Source organism: Mobula hypostoma, chromosome 2 (assembly GCF_963921235.1).
Source record: "Mobula hypostoma chromosome 2, sMobHyp1.1, whole genome shotgun sequence".
NCBI classification, from domain to species: domain Eukaryota; kingdom Metazoa; phylum Chordata; class Chondrichthyes; order Myliobatiformes; family Myliobatidae; genus Mobula; species Mobula hypostoma.
In genome coordinates, this window is record NC_086098.1 from 82,983,732 (window position 1) to 83,003,255 (window position 19,524).

Sequence of the window (19,524 nt, forward strand, 5' to 3'; positions counted from 1 at the left end):
CATTTGCAATCTTTCAGTCTTCCAGAACCATGCCAAAATCAATTGATTCTTGAAAGATCATTACTAATGCCTCCACAATTCTTCAGCTACCTCTTTCAGACCCAGGGTTGTTGTCTATCTGGTTCAGGTGACTTACCGAGCTTAGACCTTTCAGTTTCCCAGGCAACCTTCTCCCTAGTAATAGCAACTGCCCCCTTACACTTTTGAACTTCCAGCATATTACAAGTGTCTTCCAGTTTAGACTGATGCGAAATACTTATTCAGTTCATCCTCCAATTCCTTGTTCCCCATTACGACCTCTCCAGCATCATTTTCCAGTGGTCCGATATCTACTCCCACTTCTATTTTATTCTTTGTATATCTGAAAAATCTTTTGATATCCTCTTTGATATTATTGGCTCGCTTACCTTCATATTTTATCTATTTCCTCCTTCGGACTTTTTTAGTTGTCTCCTGTTGTTTTTTAAAAATTTACCTATCCTCCAATTCCCACTAATGCTTGCTCTATTATATGCCCTCTCTTTTGCTTTTATGTTGTCTTTCACTTCCCTTTTCATCCACGGTTATGTCATCTTTCCTTTAGAATATTACTTCTTCTTTGGGATGTACCTATCCTGCACATTTTGAATTGCTCCCAGAAACTCCAGCCATTGCATTTCTGTCATTATTCCTACCAGTGATCCCTTCCAATCAACTTTGGTCATCTCCTCTCTCATGCCTCTAAAATGCCCTTTACTCCACTGTAATACTGATATATCTGACTTTAGCTTCCCCTTCTCAAATAGCAGGGTGAATTCTAATATATTATGATCACTGCCTCACAGAAGTTTCTTTACCTTAAACTCACTAGTCAAATCTGGTTTATTATCTATCACCCAATTCAGAATAGCTTTTCCCCTATTAGTTTCAACCACAAACTGCTCTAAAAAGCTATCTTGTGGACATTGTATAAATACTCTCTCTTGGCATCCAGCACCAATCTGATTTTCCTAATGTATCTGCATATTGAAACCTCCTATGGCTATTGTAACATTGCCTTTTGACATGCGATTTCTATCTCCCTAAGTAGTTTGTACTCCTCATCCCGACTACTGTTTAAAGGTCTTCATATAATTCCCCTCAGTTGCAGTTTCTTTACTCTATCCACAAGGATACTACATCTCCCAATCCTATGTCACCTCTCTCTAAGGATTTAATTTCATTTTTTACCAAAAGAGCCACGCTGACCCCTCTGCCTTCCTGACTGTCCTTTCAATACAGTGTGCATCCTTGGATGTTAAGCTCCCAACATCTCCTGATCTTCTTTCAGCCACGATTTAGTGGTGTCCACAACATCATACCTGCCAACTTCTAACTGCGCTACAAGATAATCTACCTTATTTTGTGTACTACATATCTGCATTGTTCAGGAAAAGAAGGAATCTGATTGGAGAGGAGAGTGTTATATGGGAGAAAGTGAAGGAGAAGGGGCACCGGGGGGAGGTGACAGGCACATGAGGAGAAGAGATAAGAGGCCAGTGTGGGGACTAGATGAACAGGTAAGGGGGAGGGTGAAAATCGTTACAGGAAAGAGAAATTGAAGTTCATGCCATCAGGTTGGAGGCTGCTTAGGTAGAATATGAAGTGTTTCTCCTCTAACCTGAGAGTGGCTGTCTACCACAGGGAGAGGATTGTTCTTATTGTGTCCCAATGGCTGTCTGCTGAATTGCGGTGTAAATAGGTTCCAATCTAGAGACATAATCTTCATGCAGCAACACCGGGCAAGCACAAAGTGCAGCATCAACCACACTGCAAGATCTTTCTGAACTTGCAAAATCTTTAATTTCATCATTCGAGAGATACAGCTATAGAGCTGTAATTGGACCATAGTAATCTATACCCTTCCCATCCATGTATTTATCCAAGCTTCTCTTAAATGTTGAAATCGAACCATTACTTCCACTGGAGGTTCATTACACACTTTCACCATTCTCTAAGTGTAGAAGTTCCCTGCCATGTTTCCCTTAAATATTTCACCTTCCAACTTTAACACGAGTTCAGTTCTAATCTCATCCAACCTCAGTTGAAAAAAGCCTGATTACATTTCCCCTATCTTTACCTCTCATAATTTTGTATACCTGTATCAAATCTCCCTTCATTCTTCTAGGGTCTGAGAAATGAAGTTCTAACCTTCAACCTTTTTCCTGTAACTCAGATCCTCAAGTCCTGGCTACAATCTTGAAAAATTTTTTTCTGTGCTCTTTCAGTCTTACTGATTATCTCTCCTGTAGGTAGGTGATCAGAACTGCACACAATACTCCAATGACATGAAAAATTCCTCAGAAATTTATCTGGATCCTTTGTATTAGCATAGAAGTTCTGAGAGCTTCACAAAAGACCTCATTTCAAAGCATACTGGCGTCATAGGCTGAGAACTTTTCTATTATTGCAGTATTGTATCTAATTTTCAAAAAAGTTCTGATGGAGTGGAACGAACTAACATGATAAATAAACGGTAAACTGTTAAACCTATGTTCCATATGTTCCAGAACAAAGATTACTCCAATCACAGAGGGTGACCTCAATACATGTGTGCATGTTTGGATGTTGACCTCTGCACTGGATAAGGGTGGAGATTGGGTGGGCACCTTTCAGTCCTCTTCTGTTCAAATTCAGGAAGGTTTGTGCTGTTGTGGGCAGTGCGGCACAAGTTTTACATTATGAAAAACAGATGTTGAAGGTGAGATTCACTGTTACCTGCAGAAAAGGATACTTGTGAAGTTCAAGATTTCAAACCTGCACAAAGTTTGGCCAGGCAGAAGTAATCCATGCAACCCTGTATGTTTGTGAAATAGTGGCACCCTCCAACCAGCACCTCAAAGGGTCAAGTTGTCAGGCTCGAGAGCAAATGATGCCAACTTAATTTTACTTTAATGGATTCTTTTCCATTCTTACTTTCAAAATGCTTTCCTTTTGTATATTACATCTTTGAAGCAAGTCATTAAGTTTGCTTCTCTGTGTGCAGTCTTGAAAATCACACCTTGATTGTGAATGGAGTTACACTGCCATGGATGGAGGTTTGGAGCCTCTCCTGCTGACTGAGTGTGTCATAGGTGTGGAGCCATGATCCAGTCATCCTTTCTGTATTATCCCCGAATAGGGCCAATAGGAAGAAAATGAAATTAACAAATACAAGTGGGCAGGCATGGAGACTGAATCCTGACACCATTTGTTATAGGTAGGGATCAAAGACTTCAATCCTCAGTGACATCATGAGACAGAGCAGAATTAGGCTATTCAGCCCATCAACTCTGTTCTGCCTTTCGATCATGGCTGATTCATTTCCCACTCAACACCATTCTCCTCGTAACCTTTGATCCCGCCTTTACTAATCAAAACTTACCAACCTCTGTTTTAGTCATACACAGACTCATTACCCTCTTGCTGAAGAAATTCCTCCTCAACTCTGTTCTAAAGGGATGTCCTTATATTCTGGTCTTAGGCTCTCCCACTATTGGAATTGTTTTCTCCATATCCACTCTATCCAGACCTTCCAGCATTTGGTAGATTTCAATGAGATCTCTTGTTCTTCTAAACCCAAGCAATTACAGATACAGAGCCATCAAGAACTGCTCAGATGTTAACCGTTTCACTGAAGAGATTATTAAGAGGAAGTGGAGAAAGGATTGAACCTGAGGATCAATGAGAAGTACAAGTAGGAGAATTGGACCCAAAAACCGAAAAGAGGTTCCTCTTCAGCACTTCTCAGCTAAAGCTGCTCTTTCCTAATGAGTCCCTAATTAGCAGGGTCACAGGCCAGAGCCCTGTGGGCCTACGCATTAATCCAGAAAATCGAAATAATGTCACAGCATATAGAATATTAATAATATTAAAGGTGAGAAGTGGTTCATAAAATTAGTTATCAAATGTGCCAGTCTTTCAGTGATAATCACAATTTTCACAGAAAATGCTAATCAAGAATTCTGCCAGATCAGTGAAGTGCACGTCTCCAAGTGCACAGAATCATTATGAGATTTCTTCTTGTATGTTCAAATTTGAGTTACAATACTGATGAAGCAAATTGGAATCAGGTTTAACATCACCAGTGTATGTCGTGAATTTTTTTGTTTTGCAATACGTAATAAAAGCTATAAATTACAATAAGAAGTACAATGCCTATAAAAAGTGTTCCGCCCCCTTCATGTTTTATTGTTTTACAACATTGAATTAATTGATTTAATTTGTCTTTTTTGACACTGATCAAAAGAAAAAAAACTTTTGTGTCAGAGTGAAAACAGATCTCTACAAAGTGATATTAATTACAAATATAAACCACATAATAATTAATTGCATAAATATTTACCCCCTTCAAATCAGTATTTAACAGATGCACCTTTAGCAACTTTTAAAAGCGTCCACGATGCATCTGTAGACATTTGCTAGTGCCTTTGGTTATAGCCCAATTCTCCTCAAATCCCAGATGAAATATAGTTGCTGATTCTTTGTAATTGCATCATTTTTTGGGCCCAGGATAGATCCTCTGAGATGCTGACACCCAGGAACATGAAACTGCTCACTCTGTCCACTTCTGATCCCTCAGTGAGGACTGCTGTGTGTTCCCTTCACTTGCCCTTCTTGGTCCACAATCAATTACTTGATATTAACCATGTTATTCAATATTATCCATTCACTTATAGTACAGCTAAGAGAAAAGCTTTACCCACTGTTGAATGAGTAATGATGAAGGAAAATGAAATTGAAGAACAATTGATTACTTTTCAATTGCTTTGAGGGAAAGGGCTAAGTAGATGCACTAAAATATGGCATGAAATCTCCAGCTGTTAACTAAAGAAGGGGAAGAAAAACACATGAGAAGCTATGAATGTATTAATAAAAGTCTGAGGCATCCGTTAGTCTTGCGAGACCATGGATCTGTGCCTGGAAAGTCTTCACTCTCCAGGGCGCAGGCCTGGGCAAGGTTGTATGGAAGACCAGCAGTTGCCCATGCTGCAAGTCTCCCCTCTCCATGACACCAATGTTGTCCAAGGGAAGGGCATTAGGACCCATACAGCTTGGCACCAGTGTCGTCGTGGAGCACTGTATGATTAAGTGCCTTGCTCAAGGACACAACACGTTCCCTCGGCTGGGGCTCGAACTCACGACCTTCAGATCGCTAGTCGAATGCCCTAACCACTTGGCCACATGCCCACACATTAATAAAAGTAAAGGATCAGTATATGCGTCAAATGTATCAATTAATGCTACTTTCAGAATTTGTTTAGCCATGTATGATAGTTTCAAGATCTTCTTGTCACTAGCAATTAGAAAGTGTTAGCTGATCTAAATCTAATGAATTTTGCTTGGAACTTGTGGAATGTGGAGACCAGCATTCCAGAACAAACAGATTAATTTACAAAATGTTTACCCCCTGATATTCTTAGCATTGAAACTCGGATTTATATAGACTTGGTATCATACTAGTTGTATGTATTTTCTCTACTCATGTTTTCCTTGATAAAATCAAAATGTACTTCCTGTATTTTGAAACTGTGATTACAAATCTGATGCATTGTCTGTTTAACCACACACAGTGTGGCTGTCTCCAGGTCTAAAGATGTACCACCATTTGGCCCACCCATTCCCAAAGGAGTCACCTTTCCCAAATCAGCAGTGTTCAGGGACTTCCTACTTGCCAAAGTTATCAACGCAGAAAATGCAGCACACAAATCAGAAAAGTTCCGGGCAATGGCCACCAGAACAAGGCAGGAGTATTTGAAGGATCTGGCAGAAAACTTTGTAACTACAGCTACAGTTGACTCTTCTGTGAAATTCAGCTTCATTACACTTGGGGCAAAGAAGAAAGAGAAGACAAAGCCCCGGAAGGATGCGCAGCTGTACAGCTTTGGAGCTATTGTGTGGAATGTTATTGCTCGGGACTTTGGCCAATCTAGTGATATTGAATGTCTTCTTGGAATCTCCAATGAATTCATTGTGCTTGTAGAGCAAGACTCCAAAAATGTAGTGTTTAATTGCTCATGCAGGGATGTAATTGGCTGGACCTCTGGATTAATGACTATAAAGATCTTTTATGAAAGAGGAGAATGCATCCTGCTGTCTGCCATGGAAAACTGTGCAGATGACATCAGGGAAATAGTACAGAGGCTTGAGGTAAGATGAATGCTTTTAATGCCATCTGCTAAATTTATCATGGGTTTCTGTTATGTGGTAAGTTTGGATGCATATTCTGGAAAAGATTTGGTGCCTTATAGTCTTTTAATACTAAAATAAGATTCAGTCTAAAATGTCGAGATAATTTGCAGTAATTAATTTATTTTGGGAAAATTGTTGATTTAACTAATTTTCTTTGGACCAACATATAGTTTCTAGCTTCAGATATTTTCAGTGAAAGAATATACACTTCATTGGAAGAGACAGGTTTTGCTCAATAGATTGCATTATTTTTCTCATCACCCCATTTTTGTGTTTGAGTCATAAATATTACCAGTGTTCATGTTAATTACAATCAGTCAAAAATTGCAAATGCTAATAGCAATATCTGCATCATTCCACAACCTTCTGTTTCCTGTTTTTAACTGCTTTTGCAATATATTGATTAGCTTACCTATTACAAATATTAGTGTCATTGTTTCAGGTATGAGATTTAAGAGAAGCTTGTACGTTTTTAGGACAGGTATAGGGGACTATGATCCAGATGCAGGTCGATGGGACAGGGCAGAATAATAGTTTTGCATGGACTGTATGAGCCATAGGGCAAAAGTCAATTTAATATAGAGTACACTCAAATCAGCGTGGGTTCATCAGTCTGATGGCCTGGTGGAAGAAGCTGTTCCGGAGCCTGTTGGTCCTGGCTTTTATGCTACGGTACCAGATGGTAGCAGCTGGAATAGATTGTGGTTAGGATGACTTGGGTCCCTGATGATCCTACAGGCCCTTTTTACACACCTGTCCTTGTAAATGTCCTGAATCAAGGGAAGTTCACAACTACAGATGCGCTGGGTTGTCCGCACCACTCTCTGCAGAGTCCTGTGATTAAGGGAGGTACAATTCCCATACCAGGCAGTGATAGAGCCAGTCAGGATGCTCTCAGTTGTGCCCTTGTAGAAAGTTCTTAGGACTTGGGAGCCCATACCAAACTTCCTCAACCATCTGAGGCGAAAGAGGTGCTATTGTGCCTTTTTCACCACACAACTGATGTGTACAGACCATGTGAGGTCCTCGGTGACACGGATGCCGAGAAACTTGAAGCTGTTTACCCTCTCAACCCCAGATCCATTGATGTCGGTAGGGGTTTGCCCATCTCCATTCCTCATGTAATCCACAACCAGCTCCTTTGTTTTTGCAACATTGAGGGAGAGGTTGTTTTCTTGACACCACTGTGTCAGAGAGATGACTTCTTCCCTGTAGGCCACCTCATTATTGTTTGAGATAAGGCCAATCAATGTAGTGTTGTTGGCAAATCTATTTGGCAGATTGGGGCTGTGGGTAGCGATACAGTCATGTAGTGACTTCCTCACTACAGGAAACATCCACTATATCTAGGCCTTGCAATATTTGATAGATTTTAATGAGATTCTTCCCCCCCCATTCATCTAAACTCCAGCGGGTACAGGTCCAGAACCATCAGACGCTTCTCATGTATTAACCCTTTCATTTTAGGGATCATTCTCATGAACTCCTCTGGACCCCCTCCAATGTCAGCACATCCTTTCCTAGATAAGGGGCTCAAAGCTGCTTGCAGTTCTCAGGGTACGGTGGAATCATGCCTTATAAAGCCTTAGTCTAGTGTTAAGTAAACAAAGATTGTTGGGTTGTTCGGCAAGAAGCACTTTAAGAAACTTCCCCAGCACCTTCTATTTACAGAGAGTGAATGAATGATTGATAGTTGATATCAGTAATTAATTTGATTGCTTCTGAGATATCCAAGGGGAATTTCCCAAAGCTTTTTATCTTGATTTTGCTGCAAGTTTTATTAGCTCTTGCTTTGGTTGATGAATGAAGTTATGTACCTCCACTGATATCAAATAGCTTGATGATTTGTGTGGACAGCATCTCCTTAGTGTCATCAATCATTGAAATGAAAATTTAGAGAAATGTAAATGAGGATATATTAGCTTGGATCACAAGGGTCCTATTATTGCTTTCTCTATTTACACTTGCGTTATGTTGACAATATTAGGCAGTAAAGGCACATTCCTGAATAAGGCTGCTTGCATCATTTCAAAGTTTGCTTTGATCTACTTTTATTATTTAAAATGTATTTCTTACTAATTAACAACTTTCTCATTTATATTTTAAAATGTGCAAGTGCTTTTTGTCTGTGCCCTAGATTCAGATTCTTTGTTGTCTATTCTGGAAATGAGATCCACATTAAAGAAATATTGTTTCTGACAGGTCCCTCTGCAGACATTGTGACTTGGGTCACCAAAGATTGACGTGATGCTGTGAATCCTCTTAATGGGTGAATCTGTGTGCATCACAAATGAATCTGGGGGTGTTTTGAATTTAATTACCATTGGGGAAATAGTTACGGTATATAACTACCTCTGAATCTAGCAGCCAGTCTGACCATTTCATATTGAAGGAAACACTGCAGTGATCTTCTGGTTTGTTTACTGACATGTCAAGTCATTTATTTTTCAAGGATTGAATGGTTTTCCACAGAATACTGATTGCTTAGAGGCATTGCAAAGTATAATGTTTTATTGGTGTGTTTCTGAAACTTGTCTCTCAATCATTGATTTTGTGGCTTCTATATTTTCAGGTTTGCTATTTGCAATTAGCAGTTGTGATGCACTTTTCTTGGGGAACTGTCACAGCTTAATACTTGGGATGTCATACAACAACAGCTTGCGTTTATATAAATGTCTTCAAATTAAACGCATACCACAGATGGATATAAGAAATGCAGGCGTCAATTGAGTCAGAGATGGAGATGTTGAGGGAAGTGATTAAAGCTTAGTGAAAGGCATAGACTTGTACACTTATTGAAAGCAGTAAAGCAGAATGTTTAGGAAAGGAGATCCAGAAAAATGGGATTTGACTGCTTAGAGGAATAGCTGCTGATGGTAGGAAAGAAGGAAGTAGAAAAGAGACGCGAGTCAAAGAATCAAAATCTTCAGTTGTGGGAATCACAAAGATTTGTGTAGAGACAGCTAAGGTGACAGTGGAAGGATGCAGAAACAAGAATAATGAACTTCATTTATTGGGGGTGAAAAACTAATTAAATTCCTGGGGGGAAAAAAGACTAGTAACATCATGAAGGATCCCTCCCACCCTGCTCATGGACTGTTTGTCCCACTCCCTTCAGGGAAGAGATATGTAGCTTCCATGCCAGGACCACCAGATTCAAAAACAGTTATTTCTCTAAGGCTGATCAACACCTCCACCCACTAGCCCTTCCAACTGCACCCCCGCCCCCATCAACACTACTTCATAATTTCCTTTCTGGGTCATCTTATGTACGGATGCTCCTGTGCCTAGCATCACTTTATGCACACACTTTACAATCAATCTATGTATATACAGTAGGCTTTCTTATGTATTTATATTTATATATTTTTATTATTATTGTGTTTTGCGTTTTTTGTGCTGCATCAGATCTGGAATAACAATTATTTTGTCTTCCTTTACGCATGTACTGGAAATGATATTAAACAATCTTGAATCTTGATCTTGAAAAGGCTGAGTACACTGAACGCAATGCAGATCGTACATAGCAGAGTTGTATGTGAGTTCAGTTAATGGCGGGCAGAGGAAGGGAAAAGAGATGGCTTTAGATTATGAGGACACGCAGTCCTCTTTTATTGTCATTTAGTAATGCATGCATTAAGAAATGATACAATGTTCCTACGGTGTGATATCACAGAAACACAAGACAGACCAAGACTGAAAAACTGACAAAAACCACATAATTATAACAAATAGTTACGACAGTGCAAGCAATACCGTAACTTGAAGAAGAACAGGCCATGGGCACGGTAAAAAAAGTTCAAAGTCTCTTGAAAGTCCCATGATCTCATGCAGACGGGAGAAGGAAGAAAACTCTTCCTGTCGTGAGCCTTCCAGCACCGCCAACGTGCCGAAGCAGCATCCTGGAAGCACCCGACTACAGTCCGACTCTGAGTCGTCTGAAAACTTTGAGCCTCCGACCAGCCCTCCGACACCGAGCACCATCTCTGCCCAGATGGTGCTCCAGCCCCCGCCACCAGCAACAGGCAAAGCCGAAGATTTGGGGCCTACCCTCCGGAGATTCTCGATCGTACAGTAGCAGCAGCAGCGAACCGGGCATTTCAGAAGTTTCTCCAGATGTTCCTCCGTGCTTCTCACGTCTGTCTCCATCAAATCAGGATTGTGTACGGCCCCCTATTTAACAAATATGATATCATTTCACCGGAGAGGCAGCGCACGCTGTGTCGTGCCGCCATCTTCTCCTCCAGCCATAGAATAATCAAACCTAGAGTTCCAACTAAGGAAGTAAATGAGTTCCATGATGGAAAGGATATTTAAATTCTATACATACACTTAAGTTCTACAGTTACCCAAAAGTTAGTTTGTGTTAAAATAAATGTAATCATCCAGTTATTTAAATTTTGATATGAATACAAGATGAGTGAGAATCTAGTGCAAAAAATGCAGTTATAAATTGAAGGAAACACTGTGTAAGCAAGTGCAATGGCTGAACAAGGATCCTTATTTTATGCACTTTGTACACGTAGGAAAACAGTATGTTCAGAATATGTAGATAAATACAAGGCGAAGTAGGATAAAGTTGCCATAGTAGCAAGGTTTCTTGTAATCTTAGGCCTCCAGCTTGGGAATCCCTTTACAAGAAGAATTCAGGAACGTTAAAGCTTTAGTGCTGACTGCATAAGTGAAGTACAGGGGTTTTACTTGAACAAGTTTGAATGTTCTAAATGGAAGGTATGTTCTTGGATGCAGTGACCTGGCCTTGATCCATGAAATCCACAAGCCTGAATGAATGATCTATTTCATTCAACCCTAAGGTTATATATTTTTTTGGTAAGCTGATACTTGTAAATTATGCCTGATCTGTGTCATTTTTTATATATATTTAATTAAGTGTTCAGTGTTATAACTTAATGTAACAGCTCCCTGACAACCCTCCCAATCTACATTGGCAGGTGTTAAAAGAATGTAGTTGGTAACATGTTCAGTTCATCAACACTTGTCAATGAATTTATCCATGTGGCCGATTGTTGAATTTAGAGGTTGTATATGAGAGATTTTTTTAACGTGCTTTCTAGGCTAGGAGATTTAGTGGTGAAAGGAGGGTGGAATAACTTAAACTTGGCTAATACGATATCTGTTGTCCAAAGCTCAGGAGAGAAAATTAATCAGCATGACAGAATGCTAATCTCAAATGTTCAAAGTTCAAAATAAAATGTCACCATATAAGAAGAAGAAGAAAGCCCTTTACTCCGAGTGGAGTCATCGGGACGCCGTCAAGACAGCGTTTTTTAGCAGGCTTTCTTATTTTTATGAGGCCGAGTTGCTAGCTCAATGCTCAAGCCAGCACGGATGGAAAGAATGCAAGGGAGCCCGCTGGATTCGAACTCGGGAGTCTTTGCTCCGAAGTCTGGCGCTGATGCCACTATGCCATCAGTCAGCTATGTCACCATATACTCGCCTGAAATTCATCTTCTTGCAGGCATTCACAGTGGAACAAAGAAATACAATAGTATCATTGGAAAACCTACACACAAGTAAAGACTGACAAACAATGTGCAAAAGAAGATAACTTGGGCAAATGTGCAAATACATACAGTAGGGAGAGTGAGCAGATAATCAGAGTTACAGGGAAGTAGTCACCCTGAAGTTGCAGGAGGCGAGTAGCTGGATGATTGTTAGGAGAAATGGAAATATAAATAGGCAGTTAGAGCAGAGCTTCGCTGTGGCCATTCCCCTTAAAATCAAGGTTTTTAAGAATATGAATTAAATTTCCCTGATTTCTCCTTAAAAATTAGCCCTTAGAGTCTAGTAAATTTGATAAATCTATTTTGCAGTTAGGCCTGTGCCAAAATAGGTTATAGGTGAGGAATTAATTCAAGTACAGGTTCAAGTTTATTCTCATCTGATTGTACAAATATAGACCAAATGGAACAATGTTCATCCGGATTATGGTGCAGCCACAAAACATATAGCACACACAGCACAAAAGCCAGAAATAAGCTAATAAAATACAATTCAAAATGCATGTAGTCCAGTACAGTAAACAGCTTGCTGCCCTAATGACCAGACCTCTGTGGTAGCAGGATATTCATTAGCCTAACAGCCTGAGGGAAGAAGCTGTTACCCAGTCTGGCAGTCTAGTCCTGATGCTCCTGTACCTCATTCCTGGTGGTAGTGGGTTAAAGAGATTGTGGGATGGATGGCCTCCTCAACAATTCTTCAAGCCCTTTGTCTGCAACGTTCCCAGGAAATGTAACAGATAAAGGGGAGGATGACCCTCTATTTGTGACATTTACTGGGTGAGTTAGGAGTCCCTATGAGACTAAAGTTTGGGAGGGGGATTAAGGATATGAGTGGAGGGTAATTGGAGGAGTTGATCAAACATAGACCTCAGTGTGATTTAAACAAACAGAATGAAAAGGCCAGATGAATATAATGGTCTAGGTTCTGGTCAAGGGCAAAGCCAATCCAAGTGTATGGGTTGGGAATTAATATGTAGCAAATCTTTCAGAGAATATGGGAGTATTGGGGCTGAGAACATCAGAGATGGAAAACTCAGTTCCGATACCGAGGGAGGAAATTCATGAAAGTATTTTGATGAAAGCTTTTTTTAAAAAATTGTATTTGGGGCGGGATTTTAAGAATGAAGGTTTTAAGGATATTGGTAAAAAGGTGAAATGTTTAAAGGAGGCATTGGGATAGGGATGTAGCCAGGTTTGATGATTCAGTCAAGATCTCCTCCCCAAATTAGTTGGGGCAATACATGGCATTGAGACAGAAGTATGTATTTTGCTGAAAGGCAGGCCACTTGGGCCTTCAAGACTGTGCATCATTAAATATGATATAGAACTGTATAACTCAGTACAGGCCCTTCAACCCACCATGTTGTTCCAACCATTTAACCTACCCCAAGATCAATCTAACACTTCATGCCCACATAGCCCACTATTTTGACTTAGTTTCAGCCTCAATTTTGTGCCAGTTGCCATTACACTCAATTCCCTGATGTTATCTATTGTGTATTTAATATTTCAGTAATATTTGAGTAATATTGTAAATATATTGTTTAATTAAGCATTCTTTGTTGTTTACATAATTCATTATGGGTTATATGTTCTATGTAAAAGTATGTGAATGGCATACATCTTTACACCACCAGGTGATAAGGCATGCCTCGTAAAGTAAGAAGCATACATACTACCTGTTGAAGAGTAACAAGACATTCAAGTTTTTTTTAAAAATGCAGCTTGATTTCTTCACAGAAGGAGAAAAACAGTTGAGTTTTTAAAAAATTGCAGCACATTTTTTCCTCTGAAGGGGAGAGAGATAGTTGAGTTAAGAAGAAAGGCAGAAAATGTACAAATTCATGGGCTCATAAACTGAGTACCAGGTGATAATAATCACAATTTTTTTTAAAAAAGGAGAAATAGCTGCTACATCAGAAAGATAGGCTCATTTGATTGCACATTGGGTAATGTATACTGGGTGAATTGAACAGTATTTTAAAGTAGATAGAATAGCCAATGAGAAACAAGTGCCAGTTTTGCTGAGTGCAATTGGTGGAAGAGCATACAGCTTGCTTCGAAGTTTGACTGCTCCAACCAAGCCAGCCAAAATGAGCTTTGCTGATATCATGAATGTAATGTAGGAACATTTAAAATCAAAACTATTGTTGACTGCAGAAAGCTTTAGGTTTCTTAGGTGGAATCAAAAGGCAAGGGAGTCCATTTGAGCTGAATTGAAGAGATTGTCCGAGCATTGCCAATTCAGAGACGGATTTAATGATGCACTGAAAGATCAGTTAGTTTGTGTGAACCTACAAGAAAGCATTCAAAAACAGCTCCTAACTGAAATGAAACTCACATTTAAAAGAGAACTTGAAATTGCTATATCAATGGAAACAGCAGCCAGAAGCGTAATTGAATTCCAGTCTAGAATAAAAGTGAGCATGAACAAAATTGCAGTGACTAGATGGAGGCCTACGTGGCTAAATAAATTGTGTTACTATTGTGGCAGGTGTTCACATACATCAGACCAATACAAGAAAATACAACAAAGTAGGACACCTACTATACAAAGAGCATGTTGGACAGATAAAAATAAGTGCTTGTCTCACTAAAGTAAAAATGGAGTTCATACCAGCCTCCTGTGTTTTCCTTTCAATTAGCTTTGGAGTTACAAAACATAACATTACCTATCTTCTGTTTCCCCCTTGTTAGATTTCAATTTACTTTTCCCAAAATTATTTTCTGTCTACTGAAATTGGCACACCTCCAATAAAGATTTTCTTTTAATTCAGTGTTGCTTTTCTGCAGCTTATTTAAATCCATTGTTCCCAAATGTTCCCCATGTTAGATCCCAGAACCATATCCAACAATGCTGCTTCGTCAATGGATGGAAAATGTCACTCCTCTATAGTTCTTATATTGCTGAGTAAATATGTTCCTCTATATCCTTCCCACCAGTTGGTAACAAGCAGAATATACTCAATAGGGCTCTTAATTGAAAATTTTCAACTTGTTCAGTCACTCTTTCCTTAATTATAAGTTTTAGTAATTTCTTAACAACAGATGTTAGGCTAATTGATCTATAATTTCCTGGTTCCTCTTTCTGAAATAGCTAAGTGGCATATACTATTTTCTACATCTAAAGGACCAATTTCAGAACTGAGAAACTAGTGGAAGTTTATAGTTAGGGCACCAATCATGTTTATTTTAAAAACTCGTTCTCAGCTGTTCATTTTAAATGCTGAGGTAAGAGCTGTCTACTTCTTGGACCTGTGTCACTCTTCACTGCATTCTATTTTCTTTTATTGTGTAATATTATTATTAGTAAGCTTATTCACTAGTTCATATCGGTGAACTCTATCACACTGAAAATACTGGAATAAACTTAACATGTCAACTGTAGCCTAATTTTAATTTGCAACATTGTCAATGACAGTTTTAAAGATTGTATGTTACTCCTGACTACCCTCTTTTTCAAAATAGAATTTCTATGTTGATTTTGAAAATTTTTGTTAGTTTCTTATTTCATTTTGGTTAATTTTTTTATTAGCTCTTGTTCTGTTCACTCATCACCATTAAGACCTCTACTCATTTATGACTTAACTGTTTTCCTTTCAGTTTAATGTTGCTTAACACTTTTTCCAATTAGTTTAATAAGACCATAACATATACCCATTCAGCCCATCAAATCCACTCCGCTGTTTCATCATGGCTGATCCTGGATCCCATTCAACCCCATACACCTGCCCTCCCACCATATCCCTTAATGCTCCAACCAATCAAAAACCTATCAACTTGCGCTTTAGATATACCCACGGACTTGGCCTCAACTGCACTCTGTGGCAGAGCATTCCACAGATTCACTGCTCTTTGGCTAAAAAATTTCCTCCATACTTCTGTTCTAAAATGTCACCCTTCAATTTCAAGGCTGTGCCCTCTAGTTCTGGATACCTCCACCATAGGAAACATCCTCTCCACATCCATCTTATCTAGTCTTTTCAACATTCAGTAAGTTTCAATGAGATCCCCATGCATTCTTCTAAATTCCAGTGAGTACAGGCCCAAAGCTGCCAAACACTCCTCATACATTAACTCCTTCATTCCTGGAATTATCCTTGTGAACTTCCTCTGGATTCTCTCCAATGACAACACATCCTTTCTGAGATATGGGGCCCAAAAGTGTTGACAGTACTCCAAGTGTGGTCTGACTTGTGTCTTGTAAAGCTCAGCATTATCTCCTTGTTTTTATATTCTATTCCCCATTAAATAAATGCCAACATTGCATTTGCGTTCTTTACCACAGACTCAACCTGTGAATTAACCTTCTGGGAGTCTTGCACGAGGACTCCTAAGTCCCTTTGCACCTCTGATGTTTGGATTTTCTCCCCATTTAGATAATAGTCTGCACTAACAGTAAGTCAGGAAAGGCAGGCAGTTGATGGGACAAAATTGCAGCCAGTGCATTAGGGATGCAGAATCAAAAAGGGTAGTAAATACAATACCCAAAGTGTTATATCTCAATGCAGGGAGCACAAGAAATAAGGTGGATGATCTTGTTGCACTTCTACAAATTGTCAGATATGATGTTATGGCCACCACTGAATCGTGGCTGAAGGATGGTTGTAGTTGGGAACTGAATGTCCAAGTTTACACTTCGTATCAGAGGGATAGGAAGGTAGGCAGAGAGGGTGCCTTGGCTCTGCTGGTAAAGAATAGCATCAAATCAGTACAAAGATGTAACATCGGATCGGAAGATGTTAAATCCTTTTGGGTTGATTTAAGAAAGTGCAAGGGTAAAGGGACCTTGGTGTCAATTTTATACAGGCCTCCCAGCAGTAGCTGGGCTGTGGACCACAGGTTATAACAGAAATAGAGAAGTCGTGTCAAAAGACCAATGCTATGATAGTCATAGGAGATCTTAACATGCAGGTCGATTAGGAAAATCAGGTTGGTAATGGATCTCAAGAAAGGGAGTTTGTTGAATGCCTTTGAGATGGCTTTTTAGGGCAGTTTATTGATGGACGTACTAGGGGATCAGCTATACTGCATTGGGTGTTATGTAATAAACTAGAGGCATTTAGGGAGCTTAAGATAAAGAACCCTTAGGTGACAGTGATCATAATATGATTTAATTCAACTTGAAATTTAATAGGGAGAAAGTAAAGTCTGATGTAGCAGTATTTCAGTGGAATAAAGGAAATTACAGTGGTATAAGAGAGGAGTTGGCCAAAGTAAATTGGAGGGAGATGCTAACAGGGATGACAACAGAGCAGCAATGGCATGAGTTTCTGGGGAAAATGAGGAAGGTGCAGAATAGATGTATTCCAAAAACAAAGAAATACTCAGATGGCAAAATAGTACAACCATGGCTGACGAGGAAAGCCAAGCCAATGTAAAACCAAAAGAGATGTCATACAACAAAGCAAAAATTAGCAGGAAGATAGAGGTTTGGGAAGCTTTTAAATACCTACAGAAAGCAACTAAGAGAATCATTAGGAGGGAAAAGATGTAATATGAAAGCAAGCTAGCAAACAATATCAAAGTAGATAGTAAAAGATTTTTGGAAGTATGGAAATATGTAAAAAATAAAAGAGAGGTGAGAGTGGATATAGGGCCACAAGAAAATGAGGCTGGAGAAATAATAATGGGAGGGGGCGGTCAAGGGGATGGCAGATAAACTAAATGAGTTTTTTTGCATCCATCTTCACTGTGGAAGACACTAGCAGTATGCCAGAGGTCCATGAGTGTCAGGGAGCAGGAGTGCCAGGTGTTGAAGGATATGAATGCAGTTACTATTACAAGAGAGAAGGTGCTCAAAAAACTGAAAGACTTAAAGATACATAAGTCACCTGGACTAGATGAACTGCACCCTAGGGTTCTGAAAGAGGTATCAGTAGAGATTATGGACCCATTAATAATGATTTTTCAATAATCACTGGATTCTGGAATGGTTCCAGAGAACTGGGAAATTGCAAATGTCACTCCACTCTTTAAGAAAGAAGGAAGGCAGCGAAAGGAAATTATAGACCAGTTAGCCTGACCTCAGTGGTTGGGAATATGTTGGAGTTATTTGTGAAGGATGAAGTTATGGAGTAGTTGGTGACACAGGACAAGATAGGACAAAGTCAGCATAGTTTCTATAAGGGAAGATCTTGCCTGACAAAGCTGTTGGGATTCTTTGAGGAGATTACTAGTAGGACAGATAAAGGGGATGCAGTGGATGTTGTATATTTGGATTTTCAGAAGGGCTTTGACAAGGTGCCACACGTGAGGTTGCATAAGCAGTTAAGAGCCCATGGTTTCACAGGAAAGTTACTGACATGTTTAGTGCATTGGCTGTTTTGTAGGAGACAGCGAGCAGGAATGAAAGGGTCCTTTTCTGGTGACTGCCAGTGACTAGCGGTGTTCTGCGGGGGTTGGTGTTGAAACTGCTTCTTTTTATGTTGTAGATCAATGATTTAGATGGTAGAATAGATGGCTTTGTTGCCAAGTTTGCAGATGATACGAAGTTTGGTGGAGTGGCAGGTAGTATTGAGGAAACAGGAAGGCTTCAGAAAGACAGACAGATTAGGAGAGTGGGCAAGAAAGTGGCAAATGAAATACAATGTTGGAAAATGCATCGTCATGCACTTTAGTAGAAGAAGTAAATGTGCTGGCATTGGAGGGGATTCAGAGGAGGATCACGAGGATGATTCTGGGAATCAAATGGTTATCATATGAGGAATGTTTGATGGCTCTGGGCCTGTACTTGGTGGAATTTAGAAGGATATGGGGTGGGGCAGATCTCATTGAAACTTCTCGAATGTTGAAAGGCCTTAGCAGAGTAGATGCGGAAAGGATATTTCCCATGGTGGGGGAGTCAAGGACACGAGCGCATAGCCTCAGGATAGAGGGGAATCCATTTAAAACAGATTCAGAGAAATTGCTTTAGCCAGAGATGGTTAATCGGTGGAATTTGTTGCCACTGGCAGCTGTGGAGGCCAGGTTGTTGGGTATATTTAAGGCAGAGATTGGTAGGTTCTTGACTGGCCATGGCATCAAAGGTTACGGGGAGAAGGCTGTGAAGTGGAAAAAAAGAAAAAGAAATAGAACCATAGAAACCATAGAAACTACAGCACAGAAACAGGCCCTTTGGCCCTTCTTGGCTGTGCCGAACCATTTTCTGCCTAGTCCCACTGACCTGCACATGGACCATATCCCTCCATACGCCTCCCATCCATGTATCTGTCCAATTTATTCTTAAATGTTAAAAAAGAACCCGCATTTACCACCTTGTCTGGCAGCTCATTCCATACTCCCACCACTCTCTGTGTGAAGAAGTCCCCCCTAATGTTCCCTTTAAACTTTTCCCCCCTCACCCTTAACCCATGCCCTCTGGTTTTTTTCTCCCCTTGCCTCAGTGGAAAAAGCCTGCTTGCATTCACACTATCTATACCCATCATAATTTTATATACCTCTATCAAATCTCCCCTCATTCTTCTACGCTCCAGGGAATAAAGTCCTAACCTATTCAACCTTTCTCTGTAACTGAGTTTCTCAAGTCCCGGCAACATCCTTGTAAACCTTCTCTGCACTCTTTCAACCTTATTTATATCCTTCCTGTAATTTGGTGACCAAAACTGAACACAATACTCCAGATTCGGCCTCACCAATGCCTTATACAACCTCATCATAACATTCCAGCTCTTATACTCAATACTTTGATTAATAAAGTCCAATGTACCAAAAACTCTCTTTACGACCCTATCTACCTGTGACAACACTTATAGGGAATTTTGTATCTGTATTCCCAGATCCCTCTGTTCCACTGCACTCCTCAGTGCCTTAC

The 19,524-nt window shown here is 39.8% G+C and overlaps 1 protein-coding gene across 3 annotated transcripts in view; it reads left to right on the forward strand.

The window, feature by feature from the left end:
- LOC134341524 (signal-induced proliferation-associated 1-like protein 2) overlaps positions 1-19,524 on the forward strand; it is a 521,779-nt gene that overhangs the window by 284,067 nt on the left and 218,188 nt on the right. For all 3 annotated transcript variants that reach the window (XM_063039398.1, XM_063039402.1, XM_063039409.1), the window contains exon 9: positions 5,571-6,147. In XM_063039398.1, coding sequence (XP_062895468.1) covers positions 5,571-6,147 — 577 coding nt within the window. The remainder of the gene's footprint in view (positions 1-5,570; positions 6,148-19,524) is intronic.